The sequence below is a fragment of the Saccopteryx leptura genome, chromosome 8 (assembly GCF_036850995.1).
Source record: "Saccopteryx leptura isolate mSacLep1 chromosome 8, mSacLep1_pri_phased_curated, whole genome shotgun sequence".
In the NCBI taxonomy this organism is placed as follows: domain Eukaryota; kingdom Metazoa; phylum Chordata; class Mammalia; order Chiroptera; family Emballonuridae; genus Saccopteryx; species Saccopteryx leptura.
The window spans coordinates 59,698,146-59,711,120 of NC_089510.1; the positions used below are offsets into that span (position 1 = coordinate 59,698,146).

At 36.0% G+C, this 12,975-nt stretch overlaps 1 protein-coding gene across 4 annotated transcripts in view; it reads right to left on the reverse strand.

Moving 5' to 3' along the window:
- Positions 1 to 563: 563 nt before the first annotated feature.
- OPA1 (OPA1 mitochondrial dynamin like GTPase) overlaps positions 564 to 12,975 on the reverse strand; it is a 104,383-nt gene continuing 91,971 nt past the window's right edge. For all 4 annotated transcript variants that reach the window (XM_066347717.1, XM_066347715.1, XM_066347716.1 and 1 more), the window contains 2 exons: positions 5,485 to 5,559; positions 564 to 3,459 (listed from right to left, as the gene is read on the reverse strand). In XM_066347717.1, coding sequence (XP_066203814.1) covers positions 5,495 to 5,559 — 65 coding nt within the window. In that variant the 3' untranslated portion in view covers positions 564 to 3,459; positions 5,485 to 5,494. The remainder of the gene's footprint in view (positions 3,460 to 5,484; positions 5,560 to 12,975) is intronic.

Consider the following 12,975-nt stretch of genomic DNA (forward strand, 5'->3'; position numbering starts at 1 on the left):
TTTGACTTTAGCCAACTAATACGAATCCTTGAGAAGGTACACCCACATTCTGCCTTATTTTACACATCGAATGATGAATATTTAATAAGCATCATTTACGAGCAAAGTTCTGGGAAGAATAAAAAAATGAGAAATGAGAAATAGGATAATCAGGTGGTAGACAGAATTAAGTGACCTTTAAGGTTACTTCCAGTTTTATTACTCAGTTGTGACTTTTTGGTAAGCCTCGTGTATAACAGAACATGTTGGCCTCTTTAGTGAAAATGATGGCGATAGCAGCAAAATGTAATCAAAAAACGTTATTTATATATTTTACTAAAAACAAAAGCAAAAAATACCCAAAATGTTTTGACAAGCGTCAGGACTTGAAAAGGGGGGGGGCATGTTTGACCACGAGGTTATAACTGTGAAGCGTGACGGTGCTGAGATGAGTCACATTAAGAGGCATGTTACACTGAATCGGCTTAGATTGGGGGTCAGACTATGACCGTAGGTGCAGAGGTCTCTCTCTCTCTCTCTCTGTCGCTCCCTCTTTAAAACAGAGAAAACGTAAAGATGCTCTCTTTAGATAGTATGATATCTTTAATTGCTCATCCACACAAATGACCTTGGATCAAGCACAGGCAAAGATAAATGGCAATAACATCTACAGGTAGTGTGAAGGTTTTAAAAAATACAAGGTTCATTCACAGTGCACAAGTAAAACAAAGTTGTTTAAAATATTGAAACATTAGCCACCACTGTTCAAAAGGTAAGCATTATTTGTAAGCACATTTCCATCCTGTTTAAGTACCTGCAACTCTAGCTTATGCCAGCTTGGAGAATTGAGATAAAAAGCATTACTTTGATCCCCTTTTTAGAAAACTAAAATACCACATTTCTTTACACAGATAAATTTGAAATAAATAAATATAAAATTATTAACGAATTAAGGAATTTATCTTTTAAACCTACATTCTGAGTCTTATTATCATATGTAAAATTCCCAAAGTCTAAGAACAGGCAACACCTCTCTGCCATGTTCCCTACTCATTTTTACTCTATTCATTTGCATGTAGAGGCTAAATTATTCGTGGGAAGGAGTCTGTTAGAGCAAAACCTGGGGAAGGGGGAAAATACAGAGAGGAGAGAATACAGTTAGGCTGCTAAGAAGGCTGACTGCTCCACCTGCAAGCACAGCTCTGCTGGTTCAGCCGTGAAGCCGCAAGAACCTGCCTTCTATCGAGCACAGCCTCCAAGGTGGACTTTTAAATCCATGTCCTGACCGAGTCAATTTCAGACATAATTTATTTAAAGTGTTCAGTCTTCCATAGAGAGCTTTTTCTCAAGCTATTCTTTACAAATCCTGACATGAAAAACAATTCCTGGCCTCGTTAGAATTTAACTTCTGTATATTGAATTTCTGAAGTGATTTGTTTAAATTTAAATCATTTATAATTTTTGAACTATACACACAACACAGAATTTACTGTTGAGAATCTGAATTTTATTTTTTCTTTTATTAACATCTGCTTTTAATAAGTACCTAGCTTTTTTTAAAAAATAAAGGCATGCTTAGTATGAGATCAACAAAAAAAAGTATCTATTATTCATGAGATGTGATATTACTGAAGAATGGGAAAACATCTGGACTCCTATATAGGATTTTTAATAATATTCATTTTTTTATAATTTATTTACATAATTACAAATACTTATCTCAAAGAAATAAAGACACGCCCCCTTTCTTAAATTTGTACAAATGGATGTGATGAAAGTACTTACTTAACATCTGCCTTTTGCTTAGGAGAAATCCTGCTGAGGGCATCTAGAGCTCACAGAAATAGATATGGTCCTCCTATTTCATTTCTGATTCAGAAACCAGTTGTGTTTTAGAGCTACAAAAGACGACTAATTGTATGATGTCTGCCTCAGTGAGCGGTTTACTTACTGGCCAGCACTGGTTAGAAGGAGTTAACCAGGGAGGTCATCTCCTAATCTTTGTACAGAACACTGGGAGCTCCCTTTCTGTTCCCCTCTCTCCCTAAACCTAGAAGACAGGAATGGTTCTGACTACTCATCTACCCCACATCAACAATGCAGACTGCTACTAGCTGCTGAAAACTAGGTCTGCTTTCTTATTAACCAGTATAAAACAAGTATTTCTGAAACACATTATAACAGCCTTCATAGTTTCATATTAAGTGTCAGCGCTTGAGAGAGAGCACAAGAAACTATGTATTGATAGTAAATTTTACAAATGCGCAGTGGCAAGGGAACTGCTACCAAAACATAATTCCAAGAAAACTGTACAGTTAAGTAAACTGTAAAATAAAAACTGTCACACATGGGCATTTAATAATAAAGGCTTAATGAAATGGCAGCAAAGAGGTGAGTTAAATGAGAAAAACATTTTAAGTAAAAAATGTCATATTTCTTTGCTTTAAAGTCCTTTAGCCAAAGAAAGTACGTAATTATATAAAACATAAAAAATGTTGTGAGGGTATTACTGTAATTAAACTGCAATAAATTAACCGTTATCTTTTTTTTTAAATGTTTAGTTAAAAGGGGGATGGTCAACATTATTCTAATTGTTGAAATAATTTCTACTTAAAATACAGTCCCATCACAGGAAGCCTTTTTCTGGTGCCTAGTTGAAATGTTTGACAATAATCTAAATGTAATTAGTCAACTGATTATTCTTAAACTTCCCTATCCTGTGTCACAACCCAATAGCTGTCAACAGGTTAAAAAAAACCACTGCTAACAGAAAGCTTAGCTTAAGTACACAACATTCAAAATAAATGGATTTCTAATGGATATAGAGTACAAAAACATCACCTGAATCAAATAGGTAAGCTTCCAGCGACTGAGCTTCTAAGGCAGCTCGATACCGTCACCGAGGGCTGAAATCTCTTTCACTGAATGTCCATGGTATTGTTGTAATCCAAATTACCTTATTTGAAGAGTTCTTTTGTTAACTAGTTTTTTTCATGTGGTGAACATAAACAGAATTATCATGGTCAAAGAGTTTCTGGGTATACAACATTACAGATACAGACAACAAATTAGCGGCTACCATCATTTTATATACACTTGATAGCTTTTAGAAAATTGCTGTAAGTTTTAGTTCAAAACACCTACCATTAATTAGTTGAACTAGTACCACCACAAGTGAGGCAGCAAGCAGGAGAGCAAGTGTCTTACCTTTGAGGACTGAACCTAATGGCCATACCACTCACATTATGCCAATTTGTCACTTCAGTACAACAGAGGAGAATGTTAATGCCAATTCCCCTGCTCTTCTATTCAAAAGGCAGCTGGTGGTTAAAGTGCCCCTAACACACATAAATTATTTTTATCCCATGATTTTATTTGTGTTTAAAAAGGTAGGAGAGCAGAAGGAAAAAAGGCAGGACAAAAGACTGGAGTTTTCTTTCTTCAGGCATATGCAGAAGTGATGATATTATGAGTGGGATTCTGTAAAAATAAGCACATTTGATAAATTTAGTTCTGGAAAGACATTACTGCACAATCATAAAAATATTAATGCTTAACTGTCTAAGTCTCCAATTTGCTAGTTTTATTAAATTTAAACTATCACCAACTATATCATAATTTCAGCAAACATGATATATGAATAAAAAGATACTGAAATTCATTTCTCAAAAGAAAAAAGGAAAAACATAGTATATTAAAATTGATCAGTAGAAGGAATCTGAGTATAACTATGTTGGGTATAAACATTTTCAGCAAGTATCAGAATTAATTACTTAAAACGATCAGGTGGAGGAACTCCATACATGTTAAAACTATCATTGAGAAACTATTGCTTAAGATGCTTGGTAACTTTTATAAAACGGTTAGAATGAAGCAAGGCTACCATTTTGCCAGATTTGTTTTTAAATGGATTTGCCAAGTATGCTAACATAGATCGTCTAATTCATAGAGATTTGTAACAAGGAATGGGAAGGGCCTTGGAAACTACAGCCTCGTTGGGAACAAAGAGAGTTGGGATGGTTCCCCGAACACAAACACCACCACTGCCTGGCGCTGTGTGTTGCCCCGGTCTGCAACTGGGACAGACATTTTGTGGGAAAAGCTTGTTCCAGTAGCAATGGTGACTTTAGTTGTCACACTGACCATCTTAGGGAAGTGACACTGACTAGTATGTGAAGCACTGGCTGGCTATGGGCTTCATTTCATTAAAAAGACAGAAATATACTTTATATTTTTAATGGGATTTCTGTGATATTCATGACACTCCACCCCATGGTACCCCCAAAACACATTTGTAAACAAAAAAATTAAGTGAACTTTCATGCTGAAGAATATCTCTCAGTCTAGAAGGCTGTCAAAATGTGTATCTCTAACATTAACTATTGACAGTGATTAGGATGATGGAGATATCATACACTTTATGATTTTAAAAGAAAAATTTTATACACTGAAGATGTATAAAACATTGAGACTTATAAATAATGAATTATTTTTGGCTTGTGTTAAAGACTGATACTATGTTTACAGGTATGTTTTTGTATACATCTGTTCACACACGAAAGAGACAAAGTAACAAAGTCAAGCTTTCTAACTTCTTCCTCTCGTTCATTGCTGGTGTACTGTTGGCCAGAGCTGTGCTTTCCTTCCTAGCCTGCTTTCTTAACTACATTGCCCCCACAGTAGAGGGAAGTAGGCAGTTTGTGGTTTAGGTTCTTTAGGGAACTAAGTGTAGCTGGAGGGAATCTTCCACACTTTCCTACTCCTTCCTGTCTTCTTACATAGGCTGTTGATAAGATAAGACTCACACGTAAAGTGATTAAATATTTTAAATAGATAATAATGTCTTAATGATAGCATTTGCCCAGTCTCAGCTCTTCAATAAAAGAAAAAGACCTACTAATTAAAATTCTTCAGCGATAATTAACAATTAACTAGGTTCCTAAGAAAAGTTTTTCAAAATGTAGTATTTTATTGGGAACATGCTTATCATGCCAGATTACAGTATTAGGTAAGAAAGTCCACACATTCAGAAGAGTACTAAATCCCAAGGCTATCTAAATTACGTTAAACAGAAAAAAGGTTTATCTAAATGTTTTAAACATAAGAGAACAAGATAAAGAACAATTAATAAAATTGTTAGTCAAGCCCAGTAAAAAGCTCTGCAAGCTAACATACACATAATTAATTATCCATCGAGTCTGAACAAAGAGGAATAAAATCAGAGAGCTAGAGTTCAGTTCTTTACACGCAGCAAATTTGTGAGCCATCTGCGTATTTATAGAATATCTTAGTTTGTTCACCTTTGTTCTGTTCAAAAAGAGTTCTAAGGGAATATTTTTAGTTGAGCTTGAAGGCAATCAAGTCATTAAAAAAAACATTATACTGTACATGAAATATAGAGATTTCTGCCATTAAAATTGTTATTAAGGAGCAAGTAGAATATAAATTTAAAATATAAATATTACATTTAGTAAGTACCACAGTAGTAAGAGGACTTTTACTTACTTATTATAATTTACTTCTCCTGATGAAGAGCTTCAATAAAAGCATCAAGTTTTTCTTGAATTTCCCTAACTTTCTCTGTGGAGATAAAAGGAGATAATAAATTAAAAATAAATTTATTTTTCAAAGGCATCACAAATCATAGAAGATAATTATTCAATAAAGAATCTTGAATACTTTTAACTTTTTAAAAAATTATTTATTGATTTTAGAGAAAAGGTGGGGGGGAGAGAGATAGAAACATCGATCTGCTCCTGTATGTGTCCTGCAATCAAACCTATAGCCTTTGCGTTTCAGAGTGACACTCCAACCAGCCGAGCTACTGGCCAGGGCTAGCCTGGGATACCTTCACGGTTTGGTAAACAGAGGAAAATGACCTTAGCACCACGCACCACCCACCTTATATCCAGATAAAGTTCAAAAAGGTTATAGTAGTAGTAGCTCTTCACATTTTTTTTTTTTTTTTGTATCTTTCTGAAGCTGGAAACAGGGAGATACAGTCAGACAGACTCCCACATGCGCCCGACCAGGATTCACCCGGCACGCCCCTGGGCGATGCTCTGCCCACCAGGGGGCGACGCTCTGCCCCTCCGGGGCGTCGCTCCGCTGCGACCAGAGCCACTCTAGCGCCTGGGGCAGAGGCCAAGGAGCCATCCCCAGCGCCCGGGCCATCTCTGCTCCAATGGAGCCTTGGCTGCGGGAGGGGAAGAGAGAGACAGAGAGGAAGGAGGGGGGGATGGAGAAGCAAATGGGTGCCTTTCCTATGTGCCCTGGCCGGGAATCAAACCCGGGTCCCCCGCACGCCAGGCCGACGCTCCACCACTGAACCAACCGGCCAGGGCCCTCTTCACATTTTTTGAGGGGAGAATGAAGAGCATGATGGGATTTACAACAGAACCTTTTGAGATTCTAATAAAAAGTTACAGAATCTTAAACAGAAAAATGCACATACACATATATGCAATTATGTATAGCGTTTTATGGAGTTCTCAGGTTCTCTAGAGTCCAGCCAAGGACTCACAGTGAGTACTATCTGGAAGAAAGGAAAATATAAAATAATAAAACTGTTTTTAAAAATTAAAAGAGAATATAGGTATTTAACTAGCCTTAGGCTGGTAAATGACTTTTTAGGTATAAAGTTACATGTTTGGGAAGAGTTACAAAGGAAAAGGTTACCTAATATGACCACCTTATACAGTGTGTCTGTAAAATCATGGTGCACTTTTGACTGGTCACAGGAAAGCAGCAGAAGATGATAGAAATGTGAAATCTGTGCCAAATAAAAGGAAAACCCTCCCAGTTTCTGTAGGATGATGTGGCAGCATGTGCGCATGCGCAGATGATGATGTAACACCGTGTATACAGCGAAGCAGCCCACGGCTGTGCCAGTCGAGATGTGGACGGTACAGAGGAAAGTTCAGTGTGTTCTGTGGCTCACTAAATTCGAATCTGTGACCAAAGTGCAACGTGAATATCGGCGTGTTTATAACGAAGCGCCACCACATAGGAATAACATTACTTGGTGGGATAAGCAGTTAAAGGAAACCGGCAGTTTGGTGGAGAAACCCCATTCTGGTAGGCCATCAGTTAGTGACGAGTCTGTAGAGGCTATACGGGATAGCTACCTAAGGAGCCCTAAAAAATCTGTGCGTGAGCCCACATCAAACTGCACTGAATAGGTATGAAACTGGGAGAGTTTTCCTTTTATTTGGTGCAGATTTCACATTTCTATTGTCTTTTGTTGCTTTCCTGTGACTGGTCAAAAGTGCACCATGACTTTACAGACACACTGCATGTCAAAATGTCCTAAAATTAAAAGACAAAAGAAATCATAGAAAAATTTTGCAACAAACATGAAAAGGGCTGTGACACTTTAAAATACATATAAAAATATAGTTTTCTAGCTATGAATGAAGAAAGAAAGGTTTAAAAACACCAGAGCCACTAAAGACAGATTTACATTCTTTTATTTGACTTTTGATTTTCATGTTCATAGACTTGCAAAATAAAATCCATAATTTCTCTGAGGTGTAAAGATTCCCTTCACAAATGCAAACTATTCACAACATGTCAATTTTCTAGTATTAAAAATGGAAAAGTTGTGATTTATTTTACTTTACTTCTAATTTAATTATGCAACTCTTATTTTAAAATATAGGTTATAGTAAGCATAGTAACAAATATTTGTTCTTTTAACACAATTTATTCTATTAGTGGGAATTAACAATTAAAGTGAAGCGACTGGTTCCAAGTTGGTGATGTAGACAAAAAAATGCAAAGCATTCTACCTTGTATCTATAGAAAAAAATCACACGATACACTAATATTCAACAACTGCATCTTTTACATTAAAAATAATCTGCAGTTAAAGATATAAGTATTTGTTTCTTACCAGTGAGAGAGCACTTGTGCTGAGCAGCTAATAAAATAAAATTGTCCCTTTTATGACCGCCAATAGCATGACAGGAACTCAACAAAACCTATCACAGTTTTTGACCATGTGCATATAAAGAACACAATGTCTTCATAGTCTTTTTCTTGTAATTAACAGTTCTAATTCTTGGTATTTTGAAACACAAAACCTATAGAAAAACAAACCCTACTGTTTTAATCAATTATTCAAAGAGAAAATATGGTAATAGTTTCCACAAAGGCAGCATTAACTCCTTTTATAAAAGTTAAACTAGACAAATTAGAAAAAATAATCCCAACCCATCTCTTGGAATTTTGTCTGTATTTTTTGTTAGTCTGTACTTTTTTTTAACCAGCAGTCAAACCAGTAAACGTACTTCCTTTCTCAAAATAAGGCCACATTCTTATTTTTAAAATTAATTCATCTAGTTGCTTAGAAACAGCTTCACTGATTTTCCTCAATGAATACTTAGAGAGTTTCACATAGTACTGCTCATCAGTTGAATAATTAAAAGGGGGGGGGCAGTAGGAGAAAAAAAGAGTTTCCTAAATTATCTCATTGAATGCTGGAGATGCATGCGGTCTTTAAAAAATCATCTAGCTTACACAGCACAACACACGGAAATCTAAAACAGGTGTTTAGAACCTCAGCAGCCCCTCTCATACTCACTGAGAACTATTTCTAATCGGGGAAGCTGTACTGCACCAAGAGGGGAAATTGACTCTAGTTGCTCCATGATCTGAGCACAATCAGGCAGCTGCACGGCCAGCTCCATCCATACTCTGCCCTGTCAATGACCTCCATCCCCAGGGGACAGACTATCTGTGAGCGGGTGGTACAGTAGCATCACTCACAAGAGGCTTTTCAGAGCAGGATCTATCTGTATTGAAAGAAACTAAGAGCCACTCTGATCGCAGGTGTCTAAATCAAATTCAAATTCTTCCGAAATTAGAGATAAGCCATGTTGTTTCTTAAATGAAAGTAAAAGGAGTATTTATTTAATTAACTATTATATGAACACAAAGTAAAAAATTTCCAAATTTCCTGTAAAAACTTGTTTCTACAAATACATTACAATTAGAGTCTCAGGACACTGTATCACTTTGCCCTGGAACCTCAAGAAAGACACAAAGTACAATTAGATAAGGTTCTGGGAAGTAGTGGGGGGGGAGAGGGGAGAAGAGGAGAGGATGGAGGTAAATGTTAAAAAAAACTGTGATAAATGTATCCTTTACCACTAAATAAAAAATCCATTTCTTTGTTCATTCCTTCACTTATACATTCACTTGACTTAACGGAGTAACTCAGAGATACGGATGATCTGCCTTTGACAAGTTCCTTGCTTACTTCCCAGCCTCCTCCGAAGTCTATGAAATGTCTCCTGTTTTGGGTGATTTCAAATCCCGCATTTCGGCTGGCCTCACAGCTCTGCAGGTGTCAGTACCAAAGATGAGGACATGAAGTCTGGGAGTTAGGCTTGTCCATGTTCCTCTGACTCAGAGACACACATCAGACCTGCTGCCACATGCATACTCTACATGGTAACAAGATAAATGCTATCATTTTTAAGTACATTTGTTATGTCTTACATTTTATGGGAATTAAGATATGTTTTGGTAAAAATTATGGACATTACCAAACACCTATAAGCTGTTCTTTGGCTAGGGATGACAAAAAAATATATAATATTATCATACTCTGATGAATATTATTACCTCCTGAGCAGACTAGATCTATACATATTTGGAGAAGTCTCTGAGAACAATATAAGTGGGAAACTGAACAAAAACATTCAGCATCTTCTGTGTCTACAACAGTGTCTGACTCGGTATACGTGCTCAATAAGTAGGAAAACAAGGGCTGTAGGTTATCAAATAGAAAAAAACCCAACCACTTGACAGGCTTCCAGGAGGTTATACCAGTGACCACGAGGGCAAGCCTTGGAACAGGAGGCAAGATACACAGGACAACAAAGATCAAGACAAGCTGGTGGGTCACCTGAACCACACAATCAACACAAAGCCAAATCCTCAGGTCTCAAAACACAATACCAGTGGCAAAAGAAACTTCAAAATAATTATTGTACCTTATTAGGAAGGCTAAAATATGCTGCCCCCCACCCCCAGCTTTAGAAAGGAAACTGATTTCAGGCCTTATAAGGAAGCTCTATTATACAAATAATAAGCAGCATTATTTCCCATATTTGAATTCACTCATTTTAAATTCTGACGTAGGTTCTCAGCACTGTCCTATATACTAACTATGCCATACGCTGAACAGAAAACTGAATTATCCATAAAACTTTCTCATTTCTGATCCTTCCAAATTAATGTCCTAGTTATTACTATTTCCAAATCCCCAAATCTTATTGTATTTAACTATTTCACTATTAGAAATTACTTTCCCACAGAAATATGTGTACAGATTACCATGACTAAGTATAAAGCAAACTCCCTTTTCTGTTATATATTTGCATTAAATATTTATAGCTAGAGCATTCTTGCAAAATTTGTGATTTACTTGATAAATTAAACCAACTCAGGAAGGGATTAACATACTGCTATTTCTGTTACACTGAAATAGCCAACTCTACATGTTGTGAATACTGCATCTACTTTCCATTTATCCAGTGTTTACTTAAAAGATGAACTATTTCAAACATCAATGCATTGTGCTCCTTGATTGAGTCATGAATATTCCCATAATCCCCAACTCATAAACCCTCAGTCTCAGTGAATAAAGTTTCTTCTTTTTTCTTTCCTTCAGATGACTTGACACCCATTCATGTTCTGGGTCTCTTTATCTCCACATGATACTGCTAGTCTCAAATTCTTTTTGAGTCTTCTGATACTTGCTCTAAAAGTCTCAAATATAGACTAATCTGTAATTAGGTTTTGAATACACTGTGAATACCAAAAGGCCAAACCCGGGAGAAGGTTCACTTCAGTGGTTAATAACAGTTTAGAACAAGAACAAAGAATCACACACAAAACACTACCACATGCACTGAAATAAACCTTTTACAACTTTTGATGTTTTTAAAGAAAGCATAGAGAAACAAGCTGCAAACTTACTGACTGATGCACTGTACTTTAAGTAAACCACACATCCCAAGATCCTAATGTGCCTTAACAGACTCATTTATAACATGCTATACACACACTTTGTGCCACACTTGAGGACACCTTATAGGTGAGATTATGCTGTAAAAAGCTGTTCATTAAAGCACTGAGAATTAAAGGAACACTTCTTCTTATGTAATAATATATGTTGTTCCTGAAAAGGCTTGCTTTTTATTAGACAGTTATACTATAACTGCTCTTTACAAGTTCAGTATTTAAAGGAATCATCTATTTTAAAGGGGTTTGAAGAAAGAAAACAATAAAAAATAGGTGAATAAGGGATCAGATTCAAGATTCAAAACTATACTCAAAATCTTCAATTCAGTGCAAGGAAAACGTGCACCTCTTACAGTTAAAGAAAGGAGGGACCAATGAGAGATAGTCAAAGGTGTATAACTAAATCTAACACTTACCTTCTGAATCTTGGCCTTGTAGTTGTTTTCCCTACAAATACAGTTATTTTTAAATAGACTCATTAATAAAGATAAAGAGATTACGCTTATTACTGAGGCATATGGAGGCATAATTTCCTATGTTGTGGAAAGCTATTTAAGACTGGTACGGTAATGTCAAAGCGGGGCGGGTCCCAGAGTGCCAGGGGGTCTGTGAAAGGGCTAACAGAGTCTCTGGGTTCTTCCCATTATTTCAAAAGTTCAAACAAAAATCTTTGTTTGGGCAAGAACTACATCTACTCTTATAACAATCACTTATGAGATATGAGTATATAATTCTAACTCTATGTTTCTAATTAAAAAGAATACAAATATATTATTGTAGACGATCTTCTAAAACATAGACTTCACCGGCATATGCAATAATAAAAGGAATGTCTGATGGAATAAAGTTAGAAATCCCTGGTCTAACACCCCCAAATACTCAATAGGGTAGTTATTTTATATGACTTTTATAATGACAAAACATAATGTATTATAAGGTATACAGTATTGTGACAGGAGAACTGTCTTAGTCCCAGCGTTGCCTTTAACTTAGGACTGCAGACAATTCCCAGTCCTAGTTTCCTTATCTATAAAATGAAGAAGTCTGTCCTGAAGAATCCAAAGCCCACATTACTTTAAAACTTATTTAGGATTTACAAATGTACTATTCTAACTGATTATGTTTTAATTACATCTTTTTAAACTTGTTTATCTTTTGTTTATTATTCAATATCTTTTAAATTTTCTTGTTAAGTTCCTAGTAAAAAATACAATCACAAATGACAATATTATTCTCACAGGGCCATATAATTCATTTTAGAAAGAGCAGTTTTATACTGCATGTTCCAGGAATCAATGTGGGACTGCTTGTATGAATCATATATATACTTACAAAAAGTCTGTCATTTAAAATAACGCAGCCTAGCACAATACTTGCTGTGCAATAGATGCTCATGAATATTCACTGTTCGTCCATTGTTGAGTGATTTGATTTAACCAGTACTTAATCCAAACATTAAAGATAATTATTTTAAAAGTCTGCTATTTTCAAGCCTTAAGACAACAGGAACTAGAAAAAAAGCTGCCATAACAAAGTCTGTGAGGTAAATTGTAAGTTATACCTGCTGAACACATAAAAAGGTCAAAGTGACTGAATCAAGTTAGCTTTTTTTTTTTTAAACTCTTAAGCACTTCCACCAATCACCTTTTGGCCAATTTAACCAAAACCTTTTAAAATATTTTCTTGGTATTTTAAAAAATTTTTTTATTAATTTTAATGGGGTGACATCAATAAATCAGGGTCCATATGTTCAAAGAAAACATGTCCAGGTTATCTTGTCATTCAATTATGTTGCATACCCATCACCCAAAGTCAAGTTGTCTTCCGTCACCTTCTATCTAGTTTTCTTTGTGCCCCTCCCTCTCTCCCTCCTTCCCTCCCCCTGCACCCCATAACCACCACACTCTTGTCCACACTCTTAGTCTCGTTTTTATGTCCCCCCTATGTATGGAATCATGCAGT